The sequence below is a fragment of the Octodon degus genome, unplaced genomic scaffold (assembly GCF_000260255.1).
Source record: "Octodon degus isolate 3935 unplaced genomic scaffold, OctDeg1.0 scaffold00154, whole genome shotgun sequence".
Lineage (NCBI taxonomy): Eukaryota > Metazoa > Chordata > Mammalia > Rodentia > Octodontidae > Octodon > Octodon degus.
Window position 1 is genome coordinate 3335874 of NW_004524730.1, and position 26904 is coordinate 3362777.

Sequence of the window (26904 nt, forward strand, 5' to 3'; positions counted from 1 at the left end):
CTTCCCTTGTTCCCCTTCCTTGGTATTTTGTATGTTTTTCTGTTTAATTAGTTTCCTTTTTCAATACTTTTAGTTTTTCTTTTCTCACGCTTTATATTAAAAGTAAACAGAAGGAACAGTCATGGTACAATGATCAACTCTAAAGCCCTAGCCCTGCAGTGCACACAGCACGCTCTTCTGCCCTTTGTGATTCCAGCAGAACAGAAACAAGCCGGGCCAGCTGAGAGCTGTGACGCGGACCACACCAATGAAAAGCAGAAGGCTTCGGCTTTCCAAACCCTCTTGAAACTCTTGTGTTGTCTAAAGTCATACATTGCTTTCAAATTGTAAATACACCACATTAATGCCCCATCGCATATAAACATAAAAGCACTGTTGTATATTAATGTATACTAAACCATCTACAGGGGTTTTATATATCTAAATTATCTCACTGCTCTTACAACAAATTTCAAAGTAGTTCACACTGTTATCAGATTGAAAAGTAAATCGGTGTTTAGAAGGCTGAGGAGGCTGTCCACTGCACAGCCCCTAAGTGGTGAGGGCAGATCTGAGCTGCACGCTCAGCTTGGTGTGACGACGGTCAGATGCCTTGCTGAGATCAAGGTCTCCTGCCCCCTACGCTCACCAGGGCCAGTTCCCTGCAGATTCCTGAGAGCCACCCCGCTCCTGTCCTCCAGACAGCGCTTCTGCCTCCTATTTGCTGAGGACACCTGCCAGGACCATGAGTCCAGGAGGAAGAAGCAGCGCTCAGATAGGCTGCCGCCTTTACTATCGCGGTCCAGGAGCTGGCTCCTTCCCTGATGCCCGTCAGTGGAGACGTGGAAAGCAGGGGCTTGGGACTCAGATGGTGTAACACAAACCCAGCCAGCCTCTTATCAGCTACATGACCCCAAGCAAGGTAACTGCCTGCTCCTCATCTCCCTCACTGGGATGAAGCGGATGCCTCTGAAGTTGCAGAGAGCACCAAATCAGACTGCTTGCAAACGCACCTAGCACCTGGCGGGGAGCCAGTGAATGTTCAGCAGATGTTAGTGAACAAAAAGAATCTGCCTGCCCCGGGTCTCAGCCCTTCTGGCTTCTCCAGCTCCGTCCTCCTTCAGCCGCGGCTCTCTGCACCCCACTATTAAGGACCCTTACCTGGACCCTGCAGCAAGTTACTTTTATCCCATAATAGAGAAAATACTTTAGCCCGCATCCCCCTCCTGTCTTGTCTTCTTGCTTCCAACCTAGTAGGAAGGGACCTAATGCAAAAGTCCAGAAGAACCTTTCCTGGGCCCTTTCTCCCATCCTCTTTCCCAGGAAGGCTATATCCATGACAAAGCGTGTGGCAGGCTGCCTCTGCAGGAATCTTGACCAAATTTCGCAAAGTCTCAGCAAGTGGCTCCCACACTGCCTTCCCAGCAAGTGCCCCACAGCACACTCCGCATCCTCTCTGCTCCAATCTTTCTCCATGCAACCCGTCCCCTTCAGAATACTTTCTCCATGATGTGAACACAGCACTCCACACTGTCCTCTTCACCCTCCCCAGCTTCCTTTCTTCCTGATACTAGCAGTTCTTCAGTGGTTCCAAGTGCAGAGACAGTGTGAGCACTGGAGCTGCTGCTGCGCTTAAGACATAGGTGCCCTGCCTCCCAGCAAGGGGTGCGTGACGAGCATCTCACAACTGCAAGGGGAACTGGAGAGAAACACCCATCCACCTGGTGCAAATGCGAAGGAATGAGTATAGTTTAAAACTCCGGCCTCTAGGAACTGAAGGACAGACACATCTCTGCGATCAAGAAATCCCAACTGCAGAGATGTGAAGACCCAGCTTCCTCCTAATGGTCTTCCAAAACACAGTGTGGAAACATAAAACTAAAAGGGAGCCCTGTGTAGGCAGAACGGCACTCACCCTCATGAGCCCAGATATGACGCTGAAGGTCGGAGCCGTTCTTCATGAAATAGAAATCGCAGTACGGGCACTTCATGGCTCTCTTTCCAATCAGCCCTTTCAGCTGCACCCGCCTCCCAAGAACCTCGGAAATGGTGCTCATGGAGACCTCTGGAAAAAAGCAGGATGACAGTCAGAGGCGGCAAAGGACTCACGTTCAAGTTAGACGTGAAGACACCTGATGACATCTGAGCCCCTCGGGACAGAACACAGTGTGCCTCGTTGTAGCATGAGAATGTTTCTGCCTAAAAAGTCAAAGTAAGATCTCATGAAGCTTCAGACCCAAATACCTGTTAATACAAAACACAAGGAAAGAAAAAAACAGCAAAGCAATAATCACACAAGGGTAGAACGCCACCATGTCCAGAGGAAAAAAAGGACTTAGTTTCTTCTAGAAATCAGTGACACGGAACAAAGATGAGGGCACTTAGAGAATGCAAGAAACCTAGGGGACATAATTACCAAACAAAATCTTACATCTTGGTCCTGCAATTGTGTGTGTGTGTACTTGCACACACGCATGCCTGGTCATAAGCATTCATTGTTAATTTTGTTTGTGTTTGCTTTTTTGGTGACCCAGCAGTTCTGTTGAGAAAAACCCTTACCAGTCAGAGAAGATTTGTAAGGTTTTTATACCTAAACTGTATGATATTTGGGACATATTTATTTGAGGGGAAAAAAAGGAGGGGTTATAGGGTAGACACATGAAAGGAGTGTTCAGAATGTAGCTCACTATGGAAAGTGAGTTACATATACATGGGTTCCTTATATTGCTTATTCTTTCCAAACTATAAATTTTAGTACTGTATGTATTAATTTCACAACATACTGCGTCTCATGGTGGCATTTTCAAACATGCACATACTTTGATCAAATCTGTCCCCCAGGGCCGCCCCTTAGACACCCATCTCTGTTCTCTTCCCTAATTCCTTTCTCTTGTACTTTCATGTCTTTTCTTCCCTTTTAGATTATTTTGTGCACTTTTACACACTTGAGATTTTTCCATTATGAAAGTCTAAGACAAAGCCAAAACCATACTTCAGACTTCTTTATGAGCAAAGGCCAATGGTTTTAAATGACTACATTGGGCTCATATTGGGCCACTTGTCACTCACAATGCAGGTTAACATGTGAAGCACAGAATGGGGTCCGTAGAGCACCTCAGAGCCCAAGCGCTACCACACCAATGAAGGTTCAAGGCACAGCCTGTTCCCAGAGAAAGCAGGACTGTTAGTGCGCCTTTGTTATTTCTTCCCTTTCCTCCAGTCCTCACATTTTATAATCAGTGAGTCTGTTCCCTATAGCAAGGGCAGACACACATTTTTAATAGAAGAAAAGAGCAGGGTACAGATAGGGACACTTAGCTAACCTGTTGCTTCTTCACCAAACACACGCTATCTCAGTGGCCTGAAGGAGCCCTGGGGTTTGCAGGTTAAGCCCTGTCAGAATGATCCCATGGGGGAGATGGGAAAAGTGACAATGGCTGGAACATAAGGGATCAGCAAGCCACAGCACTGAGGGGGCAGAGCAGCCACAAAAGCAGTCCCAAGAGAGGCTTTAAAAATGAGCAGGCTTAAGAGCAGAAGGCAGAGGACATGGGTGCCTGGGCAGCTAGGACTAGGACATCTTGCCTATGCAGTGTGGGACAGTAGGAGCACCGAGCAGTCACTTCTGCACACAGAAGCTTCTCAGGCCCAGTGGGCACCAAGATCACTTTTAAACCATTGCTTTGCATAACACAACCTCAAGGCAAAGGCCAGGAACAAGTCACGGATCCCGGTTAGACACAAGGCACAGGCAAGACATCACAGGGCATTTAACTTTGTAGGAGGGGGTGAGGTTCACTGAGACTGCAGGAGCAGAAGATGTAACTGAAGACAGGCAAGAGCATAAAATAAAACAAATAATTATATAACTCCCTCAGCGTTAAATACAGAGGACTGTTTCTCTTGAGTTTATTTATGTATTCATTTTTATTCCTTTTCATATAATACAGTTGATATTTAATGCTTTAAAACAAACAGACACAGGGGCCAGGGAGATGACTCAGTGGAAGAAGCACTTCCTGGCAAGCACAGGGACCTAAGTGAAACCCCTGGTTCTGCTAAATAAATAAATAAATAAATCAAACAGACATTTAAAAATTGATCTTCCGAAAGTGATCACTCCAAAATCTATATCCTTACCAGGATGGTTGGTCTTGATATGGGACTTTATCAATCGATCTTCTGAAAAAGACTTTTCACACACAGGACAAGAATAGCTCCTTTTGTCCTTAACAAAAAAAGAACATAATCAATTGATGTTGTGTTTAAATCTATGTTATGCAGAAAAAGAACTACTACTATCACCACCACCACCACCACCACCACCACCACCATCACCATCACCATCACCATTACCAACACCATGACCACCACGACCACCACTATCCCATCACATTACATCACCATCAACAATAACATCATCATTACCTTTACCACCACCACCACCACCACCACCACCACCAGCACCCCATTCCATCACCATCACCATCAACAATAGCATTATCACCACCACCACCAGCATTACTACCACCAACTTCACCACTACCACCACTATCATTAGCAGCAACCTCATCAAACACAGTATATCCATCCAAACACTTAATATCCACCCTCCACCTGGCCTGGCACAGCCTGGGGAGCTCATCAATAATACAATGGCATCAGCTCCTGTTTAGAACTGAGGGATGGGGCTTGGAAGAGTCCTAGGGAGGGGGCAAAGCAGAAGATGTAACTGAGTCAACATCAAATCCATGCTTCTTCCACGCAAACCAGGGCTGCACCATGGTTCAGTGGCATAATATGTCCTCGTGCTTTAGGCAGATTTTCATGTATGCTATTATATAAAGACTCACAAAAGGGGTTTCTGGGTGATAAGGCCAAAGTCTGAGGGGAAAGCTTGTGCTCACCCATGTCCAGAGGCCCCCCAAGGCTCCTCCTGCCACTCTAACCCTGTGTGCCCACCAAGGCTGCAGGGACAAAGTTCATTCTGCACTTGCTGCTAGCTTCATCCACTTGGCCTTAGGGTGTTACACGTTCAGCTGGCCGGCAGCTCTCAATGACTGAATTGGGGCCTCTGCTCATCTACTTCTCTCCTAGAGCTCACCTCAGAGCTATTCCATATTAGTTTTTCCCAGAACATGGGGATATGGGTGGGAAGACCCCACCCCCAATCCTGTACACTGGAATCCTACCACCAGTTCAGAATGTCACTTTCTTGGAAAAGATCCTCATCTTTACAGAGTGACCCAGGTAAAATGAAAGCACTAGGCCCAGCCCTAATCTAATATGACATGACTAGTGTCCTCATGAAAAGGGGACATTTGTGCACAGACCTGCACAAGGTAAAAGTGAAGGCAGAGACCAGGTGATGCCTCCACATGACAAGCAGGGTCAAAGGCTGACAGCAAAACACCGGCAGTCTGGAGAGGAGCCTAGGGAAGATGCTCCCTTACACCCCTTAGGAGCCCCTCATGAACCCTAAGGAAGAAACCTGCCTATACCCTGATCATAGATTTTGAGGTTCCAGAGCTGAGACAATGTCTGTTGTGTTAGGCACCCTGAGAATATACCCTTATTACCCCTCCCGAGCTCACAGCTTGCGTGGAGCCTGCTCATGAGAACTTAGGGAGAGCTGACTGCACCCGAGAGCTTGGCGCTGCAGCAAGAGCTCCCCACGCCTTGGGCAGTGACTGCCTGCAGACCTCATGACCTGCTTCGGACCAGCAGTGACAGTAACACAGCAGCCACATTCTCCTAAGAACTGACTGGATGCAGGTGTTTGTAACTTCCCACATTGGAGCACTAGGTGGGGGATACGAACCAGGCCTCTGGCCTCCAGAGCACTTGCTCTTATGAGACTGGCACTAGCAGGACAGACGGAGGGATCAGAAACCCTGGCTCCCATCTGGTAGCTGGGGAACTCTAGACGAGTTTTAACCTCAGTGTCACAGTTTTATCATCTGTAGATTAACAATACAAACAGCACCTTCTTCATAAGGCGTATGAAGGATACAGCGAGCAAATGGAGCGCAGAACAGAGCCTAGCCAGAAGCCCACAGTGAGTGCTCGTTAAAACTCTAGGACTTCGCTGCAGTGGCTTTAGTGTTGTGATAACGTAACTCTGCCTGGTATGCTGCCCTCCTTGTGGGTAATGCACCCCAGAAACTCAGAAGCGGGGTTTGGAATGAGCATCCCCAACCTCCTTTGTGGATCTGTTCTCCTTGCTGTTGTGGAACAACTTCTGAGGCCAACGTTCCCCAGAGCACACTTGGGAAAAGGTTATTTCATATTTTTAAAAAGGAAAGGCCCTCTGAACAAGGAGACTGAACCCATTTCCCACCATACACCTGAGAGCAAGCAATGCTGCCCAGGCCAGCTGTCCAACAGGCCCAAGCACCTCTCCAGAAAGTGGCCTGCACGCTCAGTGCCACGGGCCTCCTTGAAGCTTGCATCATGGGCATGGGGCGCCTTGGTGGCCCCTGCCACTGTCCTCCATCGCCTTGACATTGAGCTCATGGTGCCACTTTTGGGAACATGCCCCAGGCCCTGCTGGCATCCTGGAAAAGGCCTTCACAGCCCTGCTGTCCCCAGTGCTCTTGTCATCAGAGCTGATGGAGGCCTTCAGCAGCACTTTGAAGGGGTTTCTGCTGATCTCCCTTGAGCCCTTGCAATTTGATTTTTCTTCTTTTAATCCCTGATCGTCTGAAAACAATTTATCTCACAGTTTTTCAGGACCCCCTTCCTCGATGCCTTTGAAGATCATCAGAAGGACACAGACAGTGATAGAGGATGCTGGGAGAAGGGTGGACTCTCACCTTGAAAAAGACTTACTTCTTTTTCAAACCTCAGAGCCTTGGCAAAGATAAAACTCAAACACATAAGGCAAATTTTAAAAGACATATGGTTAAAAGAGCTCCTGGCAGAGGCAGGGGCATGGAAAACCCAGCTAGAAGGATGGGAAACAGCCCAGCCCTCAGTTTGTTTGCTTGTCCAGAAATACCTTCAAAGCAATCAGACCTTCTGAAAAAGCAGGAGAGCCTGCATGAGACCACAGGCCTGGTATGGGGTACAGGACTGGCCCCAGGCCAGGATCTCGAAGCCTGGCTTGCCTCTCCAGACAACCTCACTTGATCTGTGTCCAGACCTAGGTATTTCGGCCCCCAAAGGAATGAACTATGCCCTTCACAAGTCCAAAGCCAGTACTGTATGGAGAACAGCAATCAAATCCTCCCACGAAGTGTATGTAAGGCATAAGTAAGTGCCTCTGAGACAGGGACTTAAAAGCTGCTTTTGCTAAAAAGTACTGATGCTTCACTTGCACTTGAGCCTACAGATACACACTGGGTAGCTGAAAGCAGATAAAGCTTGGCCTCTCTGCCTGCACTCTTGTAGCTAGTTCCTTACTACTGCAAGCCTGGGTCAGAGCCCTGCTAAGCTCTTCCTAAGGGCATGCTAATCATTCCAGGAGCAACTATCTAAAAGCACAAGGACGCGACTTATTTGTCCTAATCTAACTTGCCCTATCATTCCCCTTCAAGATGGAGAGCACCAGGATAAGTGGATCTTCAAGATTTGTAGGGATATTTGTACCAGCTTTCACAACGTCCTACTCCAGGCCACTTAAGAGTGGTGCGTAGAAATCTCTAGCTACGACTCTAAACTTACATCACCCATGATGAAGCCATCCCTCTAAGCAGGAGCAAGCGCCTATGAGAGAAACAGGAGCTACCCTGCCAAAACAGAAGCAATCATCCCAGGAACCGGACTGTTCCCCTCAGATGGAGAGGATACCTTGGGAGTCCCTGCAGAACCAGAGCTGAGACAATGGTCAACCACACCCTAGCTTGGCCCAGAAATCCAAGAAAAACACGACCATATCCACAACTGACCTCCACCTGTGCCACAGCCTCTTGGGCTCTTTTTCTCCTCAATCTGAAGGCTCTCTCCATTCTCAAAGCTTTTCCCTGTGAGTTCATGCTCTTTCCCAGGTTTTAATTTCTACTCTCACTGAAACAGTTCTCTTGCTTCCAGTATCAGCCAAGTTGGGGGATTCTACACCAACTAACCTTTTTTTTTTTTTGGTGGAAGCGGAGATTGAACTCAGGCCCTTGCAGGGAAGCACTTATTCTACTGAGCCATCTCCCCGGCCCTCTCCAAATAACTTCTCAGGAATAAAGGCCACCATTGTAGTATCTGGTGTCCTCTGTGGCTTCACTCACTCATTCTGTCACAGGGCCCCCACTGTATGTCGCCAGGCACTGGCACTGAGAATAAAGGTGTGAGAATCTCAAGACTCCATGAGCTCATAAAGAAACAGACATGCCTCATGCAGTACACAGCAAGCAGCACGCGTGGCTGCAGGGGGGGCAGCCACAAGCAGGAAAGGACACTCCTGAGGTGTGGGCCGTTAGCTGAACAGAGAAAGCAGCAGGAATGCTTCCGAAGAGTTGGCAACTCCACAGCAGGTTTTCCTCTCGCTGAAGAGAGCTCTGGGCTGCCTCACCATGGCCTTTCAATGCCTAGTCTTGTCTGGGCCAAAATGAATATGTTCAATCCCCAAGAAGCTCTGGGAAGCTGGGATGTCCCGCATAGTGGGTAAGGGCCTGCACCCGTGACACAGAGACAAGCTTGTTTTATGACCAAGCATAAAGATCATATTCTGGTAGCTTTTGGCAAGGAAAAATATATTCCTTCACTTCATTTAAATAACATTTTTCTTTACTAAAAACAATCAATGCTGACCTGGTATACTCATTTATTTCCAGAAAGACAACTTTCTCTGTGCTTTGTTTTAGCTTACTTCCAGCGGGTACATTAAGATCAGTGGCTTATGGATTTATCTGACAGCACCTTCCAGCACATGCTGCAGACATGTGACAGATGAGCATCAAGCCTGAAACAAAGGCCTTGGGATGCACTGCTTCCCCTGCGTGTGAGTGAATTCTAGTGCGGAGTTCTGTTTTCTGTCCTATTTCATTTCCAAGCTAGCTAGCTATGATACACTAAACTGGTTCACAACCTTCTAAGGTATTATAGCCAATGGATCTTTTCTTTAAGAAAATATCAATCCAGGTGTTCTATAACTGTTTCTTAATTTGATCTCCATAGCCCTGAGAGGTAGGGAAAATACTCCATACCCATTTAGATTTGGTTTTGTTCTTGCTGTTTGCAGAGTTGGAGACAGAAGCCAAGGCCTCACCCCTGTAACAAGCACTGTACCAATGGGCTGCATCTCCAGCTTTCCTTATGTCTACCCTACAGCTGAGAAAACTGAAGGTCAGTAAGATTTAGCACCTTGTCCCACATCACAGAGTAATTCAAGCTATTAGCTACAGGAGCTAAGAAACAGTGGTAGGGACCACAGAATCTGACAATATGCCAAATAATGCTAGAGTCCTAGAACAACTACAATAGTCCTGGGTATCAAAAAGACCATTTGGAGGGTTAGGGAGAATACTACTTTAAACATGCTTAGTTGCTGCTCTGCATGGGAATCTATGCTTAAAGGAATAAAAGCTGAATCAGATAGAAAGTGTCCTGTCCAGGGCTGTAAGTCAGGAAACCTAGCACCAGAGACTATGCCTTTCCCAGTCAGAATAGCACTACTGTTTGACCCAGAAAGACCCTGCCAGGACCAGAGTCCTCGGCTCAACCACGACGATGTCGAAAAGGCACTTTTACATCACAGGAGTATTCACAGCATCTCACTGGAGCCTCAACAGCACCCAGAGAAGCAGGGAAGATGTAGCCACTCTCCGCTCTGTGACAGGAAAACTGAACTCAGAAAGATCAAGCAACCACGTAGGGAAGCCTCTCCTGTGCCTGCAAATCTCTGACTTTATCTCCATTCCAATAGCAAAACTGCGTCGAGAGTCAAGAACACTGAAGATGAGGGAACAGTGAAGACAGCAAGCCAACTTGGACAGGTGGCAATGAAGTATGGGCAATTTCTACTTAAGACACTTCAAAATTAGGAAATTCTTCTTAAGAAAAGGTTAGCATTTAACCTTAAGAGTTCGACCATATGCATTATTTAGCCACTCTCACAAAGAATTAGCTAGAAGCTTGTGGCTCCAAAATATTCTATAGCTGGGAGTTCCATCTTGGTAAAAACATTTAAAATGCACCTTCAAATGCCCATCACCCTACAAACAAATATGTACATATATAATCAAATATTGTCCAGCTATAATAGGGAGTGTAGTATGTTTTATTGCATGATTTTAAAGAGAATAAAAGATAAGACGTTAGAAACAATACACAATTTCAAAAAAAAAACATCAAACAAGATGATAAGAATTCAACAGTGGTTGTTACACTGCATGTTGTTGTCTTCAATGTAGTTGCTCAGATTTCCAAATATAAGTGGGTAAAATTGGTCAAAGTAAAAATTTTAAGCATTAACTGCTCCCTTCAAAAAACTGATAGAAATTAGCAGTACAATTGTCTTAGCTATCCTATGCACATACACACATGACTTCCCCTTTCCTTGTTTTCTTTCTCTTCTCCTTTCCCTCTTCCTAATTGTTCATTCTTTTGAGCAGTTTCTTTCCCTTTTACTATATCTATATACTATATCTATTTCAGATTTTATTTACTTTTTCAGGTTCTTTCACTAGGGAGACAATAAACTGTTTACACATATGGGTCTGCTTTACTTCACTTATGAGTATGGTCTCTAGTTACATCCATTTACCTATAAAAGCCTCAAGTTTATCTTTCTTATAGCTGGGTAATACTCCATTCTATAAAAATACCACATCTTTTTTATCCATTCCTCAGGTGATGGACATTTAGGTTGTTTCCAAGATTTAGCTATGACACATTGCGCTGCTATAAACATGGGTGCACATATATCACTGTGGTATGATGCTTTCAGTTCTTCTGGAAAACTAGCCAGAAAGCTAATAGCTGGGTCAAATGGGACCTCCAATCCTAGCTTTTCCAATCTCCACACTGACTTCCACGGTGCTTGTTCCAGTCCACACTCCCAACAACAATGGAGAAGGGTTCCTTTTCCCCAGTAGCCCCTCCACCTTTGCTAGTGGTTGATTTCTTGATAATAGCCATTCTTTGGGGGGGGAGAAGGAATCTCAGTGTTGCTTCATGCAACTAGAGACCATACTCATAAGTGAAATAAATGAGACCCACATGTGCAAACATTATATCGTCTCCCTACTACAAGAACCTGAAAAAGTAAATAAAATCTGAAAGGTCCAACAGAGATTGGAAAGGAAAGAAACTGCTCAAAAGGAAAGCACATTTGGCGTAAGAGAAGGGAGAAAAGAAAGGAATAAATAAGGGGAAAATATAGACAGATAGAAGACAGCTAAGAAGATTATACTGCTATTTTCTATTGGTTTATTGAAAGCAACAGTTAATGGTTAATTTTTGACCAATTTTGCACGCTTATACCTAATAATCTGATCAACTACTTTGAAGACAACAATATGCAACATAACAACCATTGTTGAATTTACATCCTCTTACTTTTTGAGATTTTGTATCATTTCTAATTTTATTATTTTACTCTCTTTAAAATAATAAAATAAAGCTTTCCCTAAGGAAAAAAAAAAGAAAAGAAAAGAAAATCTCTAGTAACTTGCCTCATAGATAATGAATTCTCTGGAAAACCTTTGGGAACAGAGTCTGCTATCAGACCCACAGCATCCACATGCGGGCAGCAGCAGACTTTTCACTATGTTGTGTTGAGGGGGGGGGGTGGCTTTGATACAGAAAGAATTCAGATGCTCAAAAGACAAAAGTTATCCGAATTCAGAACTATTTGCAGCTGTTTTCATAAATGATGCTACCTTACTACAATGGCAACACAGGTCTCCTGCTCCAGGGGAAAGGCTTAGACAGGCGACTGAGTCCTGGCACAGATTCAAAAAGCTTTCCCTTGTTTGTGTGGCCCTTGCTGGGCACTCCGCACTGCCTGCCCTCCTGCTCTGGATCTGCTCATCAATCTCGGAACCCCTGATTGGCCCGCACTGGGGCCCAGGTGAGGGGCATTGTGCTGAGCTCGCCTACCCCCACCCCCTCTTGTTGCCGTCACTGTTGGCTTCTTTAGCCCCCACCAGTGCAAAAGCATCTTACAGAGAGGCTCAGTCTAGCCCATATTTGAAGTCCCAGCACCTGGTAAAGGGGCTGAGGCTTCCATCCTCACTAGCAACAGCAGCTCATTCACCTTTAAATGTGTCACAGTGGAAAGAATTACAAGTATCAGCAACGCAGGTAGAAATTAAATATTAACAACCGCTGGGAAAATGTGTGTGCTGCTGAGAAGCAGGCCAGCATCCAGCAGCGACAGTCCCGCAGCCTTGTGCAGCGCACAGGGCTTCTCTGGCAGGAGTCACGCGCAGAGACACTCGCCGATGTAGCACCAAGCACGGCAGCCACTGGCAGCTCAGACTGTCTCCACACAGCGCCGGCCCTCCGCAACCATGTCTAGTCCACCTCCTTCCTTCACATATGTGTCACGGGCCCATGGCCTCCCTGAGGTTATGACGGACACCACAAAGCACGCAGCAAGCAGCAGCATGGGGTGTGGCCTCACTTCTGCCACTGTCCCTTACTGACAGTGTGACCACAGACAAGTTGCCAATGACTGAGACTCCAGGCTCCTAATCCTCTGAGGGGGAAAATAACCTCCAGCTCCTCGAAGTGACATAAGAAGTAGCCGGCACCAATGCATGGCCACTAGGGATTAAAAACATCAGCAGTGTGTGTCTCTTTACCCCAACCTTCACTCCACATAGGCCTTCTTAGGTATTGACACTGATATGATAAATGCTTCAAAAGAAGTTTCCTGACCATGAAAAGGTGAAAAGAGAAACGGCAGCTTACCAAAAAGAAAGGAAGCACAGAGAATAAAGGCCAAAGACCAGAACACCTGCTCCTGTCTCTCCTGTTGACCGAGAGGCGAGAGATGCAGCCGAGGGACTGAGCTTCGGCGCGGCTGAGAAAATGACTGGGCTAGACCAGAATCCCACCACGTACACAACAAGTAAGCAACACCCCCAAGACGCCGCTCTCCCGTTCTTGTCACTCTTTAGCTGTGCTTCCAAGCCACTAAATCGAAAGCAGCAAGCTTCAACACTGTAAGTAGGGTAACAGTGAGTAGAGCTTTGCGCTGGGCACTGCTCTGAGACGTTTGCATAGATTTCCACATTCATTCTCACCTGGGCAGGGGTAAGCCAGGAGGGTGGCCACATGGCTCACACTAAGGCTAAGCACACGGTAAGTGGGGAAGCCACACACCAGGAGTCCGCTGGCTCCTCTCCACCACCACGGAGGAAGGTTGTTTCTCCCAGATCTGCTCCCACATCGACCACCCTCCCTCTGGGCATCAGGTGACTTTCCACAGAAGCAACTGCAGAGGCACTCAGGACGACAAACAGGAGCTGGTACAGAGCAACCAAGACAAGTGTTCTGCCAAGTTCCTTATCCGCAGCATTCTGTCTTAGCCTTCTAATAGCCACAGATCTACACGCATATACAAATACATATGGATACACATGTGCGTACGTGAATAGGTGTACACTACAGAAGTATGTATAAATACATATATGTATACACATGAGTATGTGTATTTAAGGACGTACACGTGCATACACATATGTGTGTACATGAACTGGATTTTTTTGTATATAAAATGGATTTTTTTAATTTGAAAAAACATTATGTATTTCTTTATTTGATACCAAGTCTCACTATGCAGCTCGACCTCATAGTGATTTTCCTGTCTCAGCCTCCCCAGCCCTGGGATTACAGGTGTGTGCCACCATGCCTGATTTCGGTGGCTAGTATAGTTCACCCAGGGTTCTGGGGCCAGCGTGGCATGCAGAACCGGGGATTGAATCCGGGTACTTGTGCTTGCCAGGCAGGCGACTGAGCCACTGAGCTAACTCCCCAGACCATAAAATGGATGTTTAAGTATGTATTTTATACAAAACACTTCCGAGTTTCAAAGAGCACAAATGACTTGTCCAAGGCCCCGCAGTCTGTGCATGTGCAGGATAGGGTTACTCTGGAGCCCAACCACGAAGCCCTGCTCTGACCTCCTCACCATACCCAAGGGCCATGGCTTCCCCCAAGTGACAAACAGGTAGGGTGCCAGGGATTGTTACACCAGAAGAGCAGGCTCCCACATCAATTTCTAAAGCCTTGCTTGGCACTGCCTGTGGCATGAGACATCACGCAATTCAAGCAGAACCACATCTGGGGCCCACAGCTATGCCTCCTTCGTAACTTCAGGATGTCTCAGATCTCTCTCAGATGCCAACTTCTTGAGAAAGAGTTGAGTTTTCAAAAATAAACATTCATTCTTTGTGTTACATGACCTCCCACCAAAGAACTAAACAAATGTTACCATGCTACACGTTACCGCTATCTGGAATTAACATGACCCTTTAAGAAAAGTGCTTCAGACTTCCCTGTCAGAGTGTCTGCAGTAAATAACACAATGGTACAACAAGAGTAGTCATTCATACTCACCGTAGGACTTGGTAGGTATCAAATGTTGTTCCTAATCCACTTAGCAATACAGTCTACTTATCAACTTTAATCTCCCAACAACACTTAGTACCATCTATTATTATCATCATCCCTGTTAATAATTCTTTTAAGATGTCATCTAAGAAATCTTTGCTTTATTTCTATTTTGTAGATCTTCCTTCTATAGTAGGCTTTCTCAGATGCTAACAAACTGCACACATTAATTTGTTTAATCTCTCTCTCTCTCTCTCTCTCTCTCTCTCTCCCTCTCTCTTAATACAGTAGAGACTCTCACTGGAAGAGGCACTCAGGACAGAGCCTTCTGTACAGCGGAGCGGAGTGCAGGGAGAGGCCCTCTGTGTTCTCGGGACTGGCTGTTCACACACAGATGACCTGGAGCAGGACAGTTCCATGCACGTAAATCTGAGAAAGCAACGAGCACCCAGGGGACACAGGGCTGCCGCTCGGGCTTGCTACTTACCAGCTCTGTATGAACTTTAAGATGTGCCTGTAGCTTATATTTATCTGGAGTCGAGTAGTCACAGCCGTCAGTGGGACACTTCAGCAAGATGTTACTGTGTTTCTGAATTACATGGCGTTTAAGGCAGTTTTTGGTGATGGAAGAGTAATGACACTGGGAGCAATAATACAGATGTTCTCGGGTGTGGGTGCGGACATGCATGTCAAAGTGCACTTGGTACCAAAAAAGTTTGCCTAAAAAAATATTTTCACATGAGAACAAGGAATTTTCTTTTATACTAAATTCGAATTTTTAAATTGCTATCTTTTTAAACTACTTTATCTCCCTCACGTGCTTGTCCAGGTCGCCCTTTACACTTTCCACCACAAGTCTGTCTGAACATCACTTTCCAAAGGTGGCAAGTTGCAAACACTAAGGGTGCTACCATCTTTGGCAAGATGTGAGGGCTAGACCGGGGCAGAGGCCTTCACTGAGGACTGATCACGGTGCCAAACACCACACTGCACATGCACAGAGCCAAGTCTCCACATCCTCCTGCCCTCCGGGACACCAGGTCCAGCTCAGCCTTCCCACACCCTGCAGCACCCGCGCCCTGGGAGACCGGGGGCTGCGCTCTCACTGTGAGTGGGAGGGGTACGGCTCGGGGCCTCCCTGCCAAAGCTGCAGCCGCTTCCATACCCTCTCTGCTTACCTAGAACACAGCCACAACTTAAAGCGCGACTTCATATTTGTCACATGCCAGAAGCAAGACTCTTCCTGGTAAGAAGCTGGGCGAGGCTGTGGCAACCCTCAGCACGCACACCTGGCCATGCCAGCATGGCCTGCAGGCATGCCGGCTGGCTCCACACAGACTCACACTGCTGCCTGTGACACAGGGTCACCCATTCCTATCTACCATGGAGGAGAGTGGCTCATTTAGGAGGTGTTCTTTGCACAGAGACATAAGTTCCAATCAAACCCCAGGTGACCACAACGTGACGGGAATGGACAGGGCTGCCGGAAAGGAGAGCTCCACTCAGAGGCATGCCAGTGCAGCCTTTCCTTACCACAGTATTCACACTCCAGGTCTCCATAAACCTTCCGGATCCTCTCGCGCAGGCCAGTGTTCATCTGCTTCTTCTGCAAACTGTCCAGCACCTTCATGAATGCAGTGCTACCAGGCTGGTGCTCGGAGGCAGGTTTACAAGAGTCGGGCTGGTGCACATCAGTGTCCCCCTCATTGGCCACCAGAGGAAGAAGCTCTGAGGCCTCAGCTGGGCTTGGCCTGAGACATCTGCTGGGATCAGCTTCATGGGCTGGGAGGGCAGTCACTTCCTGGCCTTCACTTGAGGGGCCCTTTGCACTCTGAGCCACTGGGCTGGACCCAGCACTTTTGGTCTTGGACAGGAGCAGCATGATTTCTTCACCCTGAGTCTGGGCTGAGCCTCCATGCTGAGTGTGCAAGTTCTTCTCGGCACCAGCACGAGCCTCAGTGGAGGAGGTATCGTTTTTTAATAAAAAATCATCAGAAACCACAGCAAGAGAGTGCAGGTCTGCTGAGACCACAGTGGTCTCCAGCTCGCAGGGCATCAGGGCCTCACCTTCAGCCTGGGGGCTGGCCAAGGGCACTTCGGGGGCAGGCAGCTCCACAGGGACGTCCAGCTCCTTCTGGTCCTCTTCACAACGAGCACCTTCAGGACCGGCCTCCACTTTAAGTGCATCTACCGCATGGCAAACAAACTCTTCTTCCACCAGCTGCAGCTGGTCTCCCAGGGCTTCTTGCTGGATGTCGCCTCCTGGCTCCAGGAGGCAGAAGCTCTGGTTGATGGAACTGGTGAAGATCAGCGCCTCCTGGGCTGTTCCATGCACCTCCTTGATGTGGGAGCGCAACCTGATGGAGCTGACAAACTTCTTGAGGCAAACGGCACACACGTACACGAAGGGGTGCTTCCTCACGTGCAACTCCAGCGCTTGGTACTTGGTGGCCCCATGGCCACAGAGCTCACAAGCATAGGGCCACTTGTCACCATGGACCAGCATGTGGCGGTCCCGGTCCAGCTCATTCTTAAATTTGCGCTCGCAGATGTGACAGTCGTAGAGCAGCTGTCGCTTTCCCTCCCTTGTCATAAGGCGGAGCTCATCCAGGGCCTCCTTGACCTTCTTGTCCTGTGGGTCATGAGTATCTCGGATGTGCTTGATGAGGTTCTTGACATCGGAATACTTCTTCTTGCAAAAGCGGCAGTGCTGTTTGATCTTCTTGTGCACCCGCTCAATGTGCACCTTGAGGTGGCCTTTGCTCAGGCAGGTGAAAGAGCAGTAGTCGCAGGCGAACTTCTCGCCAGTGTGCTTGCGCAGGTGCACGTTGAGGTTGGCCTTGATGGCGCTGGCATAGCTGCACTGGGCGCACTTATACGGCTTCTCATTGGTGTGGATCCGCAGGTGCGCCTGCAGAGAGTGCTTGAATTTGAAGACCTTGTTGCAGTACTCGCAAGTGAAGATTTTCAGTTGGGTGGGACCTAGCCTAGAGAAAGACGACAGCAGTTACTGCTGGAGGCCCTGAACTTTCTCAATGACCCAAACAGCAAAGGCTAAGCTCAGGATTAAATGAGGCAGAGGATAAATACAGTGTGCATTCGCTCAACAAGCAGAACCGGAAGAATGGTAAGAGCCAGGCACAGACAAAAGAGAAACAGAGTGCTGGTCCTTCTCAGCCCAGGGGAGAAAAAGTGAGGCAGCAGTGTTGCACTGCAGCACGGTAAGTGGGAGAGAAGCGCATGCAGGGCAAAAGCAGAGACTTCAAGCCAAGGTGAAGGCAACTGGGAAGATCTGCTAAAGACTATCCAGGCTGAGACTCAAAGAGTGAGGAAAAAAGCATAAGAGGAGAAGGGACGAGGGATACACACACACACACACACACACACACACACACACACACACACCAGGCATGCTCCTAGTGGATCTGTATGTACTTTGGGACATTTTATAAAGGACTAGTCTTAACAGAACAAACTGAGTCTCTACAAGACTAAATACAGTATCAGACAGTTCACCAGATTTGACAGTCCAGGCTGGGCTACTCATTCGACCAACTGTAGGCTGGCCCTCCGTCCCATAGTGCAGTATCTGTGGCCTCTCTGTACATACCTACTTCTTCCCAGGAGAAAAGAACTATGTGAGTTTGGGACAGAAACTCCAGTGGAGTTTGCTGGCGGAGCTCTGCCTCTCCTCTTCTAGTGAGGATGTACCTACTTGCCTGTGACAAGCACGGGACAGAGTGAGCACTCAGCCAGCGGTACCTGCAAGCCTGGCCAGGGCTGCCGCTGTGAAGACAACTGCTGGCCCAGGGGACAGCACAGCTGAGGAAGCCGCGGCCGGCCGACGTGGGCCCTGCCCTGTCCCACAGCTCTGTCCGCAGCAGAGCTCATGACGCCTTCCTCTTGCTGCGTCACAGCGGGCGGGCGCAGAGCTCACGTGGGGAAATTGCGCTGCCATTCAGTAGCCTCGTACGCCACTGAAATAAACTGCAATGTGCTGCAGACACTGTGATACATTTTTGCATGTGATTAAAAAGTAAAAACATGGTCTGCCTCATGAAACCTGGCCTTTTCTTTTTTTTTTTTTTTTTTTTAATGTATTTGGTACAGGGTCTCAGTATGTGTGTGTGTGGCCAGCTCAGCCCACCGGGGGCGGGAGGAGATTAATGGCAATAAATCATATATTTTTTTTCCACAACAAAATGGTTCTTTAATTGTAGCCCCCTCTTTTGTTCTGTTTTGTCACAGATGGGTGTTCCACTGCAGTTAGAGAAGCTTTATTTGGAGAAGTATTTAAAGGACTTTTTCACACTTGATGCCAGTCCAACGACTGTAGGTGCTTGAATTCAGCAAAATAACCCAGTATAGTCTAATAGCCCATAATAGTAGTAAGTTGTCAGCACAACTGGCAAAGGTCAGAAGTTGTTGACTTGAACCTTTTACAGCTCAGCATATTAATATGACATTATTTTTTATACCTCATGGTTACACTTTTCTGCTGGATGGTAAAAACCAAGTTAAAGTAAGACCTATCTTGTCTTTTTCAATGTGGCAATATGTATTCTATATGCAAAAGAGGCAGTAATAATAGCAATGATAGCTAACAATTATTATTTTACTACAAACTACATCAACTCTTTAATCTTGATCCACCAGCATACATATTATACAGATGGGGAAAGTGCACGTCTGCCAATCATCCTACGACTGGTGAGTGACCTGAGCCCTGGCAGGCTCCCTGGGGTCCCACTCATTCATCCTCATCCTGTGTACTGCCTGAAAGCACCAGTGTGTTAAAGTGCCTGCAAGCAGGCATAGGGGAGGGAGGGGAGTTCGATCCCCAGGTGTGTAGTGCCACCCCGCCCCCAGGGCATGCTGAGACAGCAATTGAGACTTGGCGTGGTGGCACACGCCCGTCATCCCAGCTCTTGGGAGGCTAGAAACAGGAGAATCACTATGAGTTCGATCTAGCAGTGGGACCCTGAACACCCTGTAGGCCCTTCCCTAAAAGACAAAAAAAAAGCACCAGTGCGCAGCAGCCTGCCCTTACCATGACCATGCGCGTGGAGAAGGCTCCCAGATGGGGCTTCCACTGCACTTGCAATGGCGGAGTCTGATTTTGGAAAAACATCACTGACAACCCCTCAAGGACTTCAGCATGCATCAGAGACTGAAACTGGCAGAGATCAAAGAGCTAAGTGAGGCTCCCCTCTGGCTGCAACTGCTCCTCCTGGATACTGTGCTCAGGTTATCCAAGAAGGACCTGGGACATATTAATAACCCTATAGTTCTATTAATTGGGCCACTAAGCTGTACCGCCTACAACTGGAAAGTCTGTATTTACAAAATTATCTGTACATCTACATTTGATCAACACAGGCTGCTTTGTTTTTAAATTAAAAACATTTAAATAGATCACAGTCCACAAACACCAGAGGGTACAACTCACATGACATAATTAAAATTTTCAAATTTAGAAGTTACTACTAGGCCTGCGCGCTAAGCCCAAGGAATTTGGATCTTTCCCAAATGACAAAGATAACCAAAAGGTGACAGACTTTATTGGTATAAAGATCACTGAAGGCTGGCTGGGGAGATAGTTCAGTAGAATGAGTACGTGCCTGGCAAGATCACTGAAGGAAGAAGGCCTGTATTCATAGTGCTAATGAAATAAACAAATCATGGTATTTGCTCCTCTAATCCAAGATCTACATGGTCTTAGGAGAATCTTTTGCTCAGAGTTTTTAAATTATTAGGAAAACAGCTGATGACCGCGAGTGCCCTGCTTCTGGCGGAGGACCACGAGGCCAGCCTGCAGCTGAAGCAGCAGCCGCAGGATTCTGCACCGAGGCACATAGCTGCAGCAGCTGCACCATTCGGACTATATTATTTCACTCCCTTGCTTCTTGTTCAGTAGAGGGCCTCACATGTCTGCACTGCATAAAGAAATCAGGGAAAACGTAAAAGGCTAGATGCCTTAATCCACCTGTCCTACCTCTTGACTTTACCTTAAAGAAAGAATACAAAACTAGAGGAAGGTGTCCGAGGCCCATTTTTCACAACAGTGAGGAATGACAAGCTGCTGAAGCATCTCAACACAGGAAACTGCTTCGTTCATTTATTTTCTTATTTGTTTATTCATTCCGAAAACGGTTCCAGGCACCAGGGAACAAAAGCAAACGGAACGCTTCGCACTGGAGTCCCCCCTGCTAACTGTAAAAACCAGCAGATAAGGCCCATCAGCTGCCTATGGGAAGGCAAGACACTTCAGGAGGCCAGCTCAGAACAGTCTGACCCGGCTACAGGTCAGAAAAGGCCTCCCTGAGCACAGGACATCTGAGCAGAAAACAAAAAATGAGCAAGAGCTAACTAGGTGAGCAGGAGGAGAACCATCCCAGAGGAATGGGAGCAGGCACCTGCAGGGCAGGATCAAGGAAGGGAGAAAGAGGCCCAGCTGCCTGCAGCACAGAGGAGCAGAAGGAGCGTGCAGGCCCGGGAGCCTGGGAGGGAGACCAGGCTCCAAGACCCTTGTTCTTCTAAGGACAAGAGGCAGCCTCTAACCATTAACAACAGATAAGCTTCTATGTCCAAAATTGTCTCCATGAAGCTGTAATGTGTCCCCAGGAAGTGAAGACATTATTAAATAAAAAAGGAAGTATAATGTGACTAAGTTTTAAAGACACAATAACACATAAAATACAAACTCAGTGTTAGAAGATGAATGCATTGGAGGAAAAAGCCTGGGAGGAAAGACATTAGAACTGTTAACAATCTTGGGCAATGAGATTACAAATTACATTTTTGCTCAGCTTTTTGGACTTCCCAAATTTTCTATGTAAGTCTGTGTCATACTCGTTATAGGAAGAAAATAATAGTATCCCCTAAAAGTTTTAATCTATATTTTACAAAGCAAATTATCAGGTAAAAAAAAAAATTAAAGTCTTTGTTTACTATTTTATAATTTACATAATATTAACAGAATGCATGACAACAGGGATAGACAGCTTGAATCTGTTAATTAAATTCTGGGTATATTTACCTATAACTAGATTGCATTTAGCTGACTCCCTCCCCAACAGACCTTAAATTTATGAAGATAATTAGTTAAGGTCTACAAATCAACCTGAGGTGAGACCAAGAATGATCATGAAATTTAATTCTTTCACACATCCATCAAAAGAATAAATATTTTATAACTTTATTTATAAATTCAGTTGTTCACATTTACACGAATAGAGGGATGAGGCTACAAATTAATGAAACAAATCACATGATATAATAATATCATTTCATAAGTACAACATGAGCCAGAGACTATGCATATAACTCACCATTTATTCTCATTAAGCTAAGATTCTGTTGTTCAATTTTGCACTAATTCACTAGATGGTCCGAGGACAATGATGTGTCAACGGAAAGAGGGTGTCCTTTGTCTATATTCACCAACAGATGAATGGGCAGAGAAGACTACGCTTGACTCATCTGCAGGAAAGTGGGGGCACCTTGAGGTGCACCATGTTAAGTGAAGGAAGTCTGCGCACAAACTGACTACCATGCGCTTTCTCTTATATGAGAAACACGAAGCATCAACAAAGAGCAGATCCAAAGATCAGTAACAGGAGACAGGGACCCAGACCCTTTACAAACACAGAGTAGACCAAGAGGTGGGTGAGAGAGGAGGAGCACGGCAGGCGGGGGTGAAGAATGAGGACGTGCTCTGTGCAGGCACCAACCATCCACCACGCACGGAATCAACACGTACTAGAAGCGGATACTAATAAAAATAAAAATTGGGGGGGAAAAAAAACCCAGCACGAGTTTCACTGGGCAGGAGCTGGGTTAGGCTCTTGGTCACGTCAGCCCCCCGACACAACAGGGCTGGACTCGCTGAGGTGCACTGGGGAGGAAGAGTTTAGAGCCCCACCAGGTTGGCTGGGTGCTCCGGCTCATGCCGGGCTCAAGAGCAGCTCACGTGCCCTCTCCTAGAAACGCAGGGAAACACAGCGACTGCCATTTCTTCGTCCTTCCTCCCATCTAGGAAAAACCTTTCCACAACGACAGGCAACACCAATCACTCCACTCGTGCTCAGCCTCTGCCTGCCGTCACACACATGAGCACGACTTACCTGCTTGACTTCATGGGCTGCTCGTACGGCGTCTGCTGGATGGCGTACTCCTGGTATCCCCTCCGCGGCACCAGGTCAGCTGCAGCAGTCTCAGGACTGGCCGCTCCTGCTTCTGGCGGCCCAGCCTCCACGGGAATAATCTTGGTAGCCCCTGAGGTTGAGGGCAGATGCACTGCTTACTGCCCAGCACTGGCGGCACCACGCCGACCTGGCAGAACCAGGGTTCTCTGGAGGGCAGCGCCTTATCACGGATTCCCAGGCAAAATGTCAGTTTTCCTCCAGCTGACATACGCAACACATGTGAGTGTGTGAGTGTGTGTGCATGTGTGTGCGTGCGTGTGTGTGTGTGTGTGTGTGTGTGTGTGTGTGTCTGAAGGGCAAAGGTTAAATTTTCTAAGTAATATGTTTAAATCATCCCTTGAGGTACAATTTCACTTGACTACTTAAACACATACATGCACAGACAGACAGACAGACAGACAGACAGACAGACAGACAGATAGCACAGCTTCAGGCCTGGACTCGAAATCAGACCACCGCATCTAACTGTCCTGGGAACAGCTATGCTCAGCACTGTGATTACCTGGAATGGCTTCGTGAGCTGTTAAAACCACGCTGATGATGGGTTTCTTCACTCCAGAGAGTTGCCTCGCCTCCTTTCCTGAGATCTTCTGGACTTTCTCTGTTTTCTGGGACCGAGGTCTTTTGGGGGCCTTTTCTCGATCGTCTTCCTTATACTTCTTTTCTAGTTCAAGGTCTGAATCATTACCTAGGGAGCAAACACCAAGATGTATAAACTACCTTTCCAGATCAGGGTCACAGTTGGAGAGCAAGCTGAAGTCTTTAGGGATGGCGGCAGTAAGCGAAGTGGATCTCTCTTTTTCTCCCCTTGGCCCATAGCGCCACACAGTCCCACTGCATCACCTGGGGCCCCATCCCTAGCTCTTCATTCACTCAATGCAGTGTGTATTCCTGGTGACCTACTCATCCCCCCGAGGCATGAGGAATGCACTGATGGATAAAACAGACATAGTCCCTACTCGTATTTTCATGAAGCTGAGAAGATTTCAAGATCATTAATAAATAATACTGCAGGAAAATTCAAGGCTCCCAAGATTCACAGCCCAAAAAGAAACCTGTCACTTACCCCACTTACCCTTATCAGGTGCCTTCCCTGTGCCAACCACGGAAGACATAAACAGTGGTAAGGCCATGCCCTGCCCTTTAGCGCCCTGCTGTCCAGTGGGAGTGACAGACATACAGACAAAGAGGTACAATTGAGAGCTGTTTGCACTTCGTGATGCAAGAAGACACAGACAGGGAGGGCAAGGTCTACCTGTGAGTTCAGAAATGTTTTATGGAAAACAGCTATGTTAAGCTATGTTAGTCGGATTCTAAAAGGTCTCAGTGTCCATGAAAAGCATGGAATGTCCTTTGATGAGTGCCAGGAGGTGAAACTCCCATGCTGGAGTCCAGTAAAGTTGCATGAGGAAGCAAAGCTGTGTCACGGGCTCAAGTGAGAGCACAGGCCTGGCTCCCGCCAAGGACCTCTCTGCCACATGGTGAGATCGTTACATCTTCTAATGGCTCAAAGGAAAGCTAGACATTTTTGCCTGAAATCTTATTTTTCAAGGCAGACTCTAATCTAGAATTTTGTTAAACAATGGGCAAGCCAAGCAAATCCTTTGTGGCACACACTGGGAGCCACAGATTCCCATTTGAGCCCCTGGAACACCACACACTGAAGCCATCTCAGCCTGGGAACAGCTGGACTGAATCCAAGTTTTAAATCTGTGCCATCATTGGGAAGAATTATCTGGAAGGGCTCAGAAAAGTACTCACACACAGTACAGTACAAATCTATCAGCCAGAGACAGAACAACAGTGACCTGGACGTGGGAAATATGGCATTAACCTGTGCGGTCAGGAAAGCTTCAATCACTGGCAGTGAGGAAAAAGGAGCACCCTGTTGAGGGTGGAGAAGGGGGTTTTCTCTTAGACCCACAACCATATAATGTAATATAAGGCACTTAAGAGTCCTTGGTCAGGACACATGACAAGGGCACAGAGAGCGATTCCACATAACCTCATCCAGCACAAGGGTGGGCTGCAAGCACAGGTGCAGGACAGGTGGGCCAACAGGCAGGCATGAGGAGGGGCTTGGAAAGACCCGAGAGATGTGGTTATCAAGGAGGTGAATTAGGAACATGGGCAATGCACAAACCTGCAGAAAGGAAGGACTTCTCAGGAAGGAGTGCTGGGTAAGGAAACGCTCTCTCAGTGTGAGGCAAGGAAAAGCCTGGCTAACGAGGCAGAGTGGCCAGAACAAGCATTCTCAGGTTTTGTTCCTATAAGTGAAAGCTTCTGATGCTTGCTGCAAAATCCAGATGTGCAGGTCCTCCAAGTAGAAATAGCAGACGCAATACACGCGGTCTTAGGGAAATGTTTAATAGACTTCTAACATCAAACTTAAGAGAAAAATGAGTGGATGGGATCACAAAGCAGACAGAACTCTTCAGTGCCCTCCAAAACCCAATGTCGAAGACCAGCACTTACGTCCATCCCTGGAAAACATGGGACTCCTGGGAAGCCACACCTTAGAGCACTGTATCAAAGCTGCTGCCAGTGCCTGCATGCTGGGAGGCTTGGCACGCATCATTCTTCACAGCAGTTTTTGTTTTACTGTACTTTATTTTTTTAGTAGCGATAATAAAAACATTTACAAAGACCTACAAATTGGCTGAGTCACAGAAGTGATTTTGCAGCCTCCATGTTGGGTGATGCACGTGTGTGCATAAATAACTAGAGCAGAATATTTTAAATGCTATAAAGGGCTAGCGCCAACATCTTATGGAATTTTTTTGCTTTGAAAATGGTGTTTCACTTTATAACAGAACTCGCCACAAGATACAACTCAATATGTGGATGCTATGACAGGAATAGATAAGTTCACATAAAAAAGGACCTGCAAAGTATAGCTTACCATAACCTGGTTACAGTGTGCATCAACAAACACAAACAAGCACACACACCCATAGCAAGGACTAACAGAAGAGACCCCATGCTCTGTGGGCGATGAGCAGGACCTAGACTTTGCCATGGGCACCCAGTGTCACTGTGCACTGCCACACTGAGCCATGAGGACAGCAAGTAGGAGTAGGCGGTCTGAAGCCAGGTCAGGTTAAAACAGTCAAGACTGTCTTTCCCATCTTGCAAGATGGCAGGTGAAAAAACTGGGAAGCCAGACACTAAAGAAAGAAACGTGAAGCCAAGAAGGCTTCTGTCAGTGGTACTGGTAAAAGGGTAAGGTGAAGAAGGCAAAAAAAGTCCAGGAAGGGGCAGCCCCACTGCAGCCGAAATCCTGTCCTGGCTAGAAGAGTTGGCAGATTCTCCAATCTGCTATGTAGTCCAGAAAGGCTATGTACAAGGGAAAGTACACAGCTGCTAAATCAAAGTTTGAGAAGAAAAAGAAGGAGAAAGTTCTTGCTACAATCACAAAACCAGTCGGTGAGGACAAGAATGGAGGTACCCGGGTGATTAAGCTTCAAAAAATGCCTAGATACTACCCTACTGAAGATGTGCCCGAAAGCTCTTGAGCCACAACAAGAAACCCTTCAGTCAGCATGTGAGGAAACTTCGAGCTAGCATCACTCCTGGCACCATCTCGATCATCCTCACCAGGCGTCACAGAGGCAAGAGAGTGGTCTTCCTGAGGCAGCTGGCCAGTGGCTTGCTACTTGTGACTGGGCCTCTTAGCCTTAATCATGTTCACGATTAAGAACACACCAGAAATTTGTCATTCCCTAAAAAAATTGACATCAGCAAGGTGAGAATCCCCAAACACCTCACTGATGCTTACTTCAAGAAGAAGAAGCTGCAGAAACCCAGACAGACACCAGGAGGGCGAGATCTTCAACACTGAGAAAGAGAGCTATCCGACTTCAGAGCAGCACAAGGTGAATCACAAAGTGGTGGACTCACACATTTTAGCAAAAATCAAAGCTGTTCCTTAGCTCCAGGTCTACCTGCGATCTGTTTTTGCTTTGACAAATGGAATTTATCCTCATAAATTAGTGTTCTAAATTTCTTACTAAGAACCTAATTAAATAACTGATACTTTTTTTTTAAAAGTCAAAAGACTAGGAGTGGTTTGGATAGAGAAGAGACCGGACATTAATTTTTTAATCAATTTTGTAGGCTGGTAATTTGAACAACTAATTTGAAGACAACATTATACAATATAACAACTATAGCTGAATTCTTATCATTTTGTTTAGTGAAATTTGGCATTGTTTTTATTTTTTTA

General features: G+C 46.8%; 1 protein-coding gene across 1 annotated transcript in view; it reads right to left on the reverse strand.

The window, feature by feature from the left end:
- Zfat (zinc finger and AT-hook domain containing) overlaps positions 1-26904 on the reverse strand; it is a 279413-nt gene that overhangs the window by 163649 nt on the left and 88860 nt on the right. Inside the window, exons 4-9 of the mRNA XM_012517210.2 lie at positions 23182-23367; positions 22599-22749; positions 16006-17459; positions 14960-15192; positions 4120-4207; positions 1895-2044 (exon numbers count right to left, since the gene is read on the reverse strand). Of these exons, the coding sequence (XP_012372664.2) occupies positions 1895-2044; positions 4120-4207; positions 14960-15192; positions 16006-17459; positions 22599-22749; positions 23182-23367 (2262 nt within the window). The remainder of the gene's footprint in view (positions 1-1894; positions 2045-4119; positions 4208-14959; positions 15193-16005; positions 17460-22598; positions 22750-23181; positions 23368-26904) is intronic.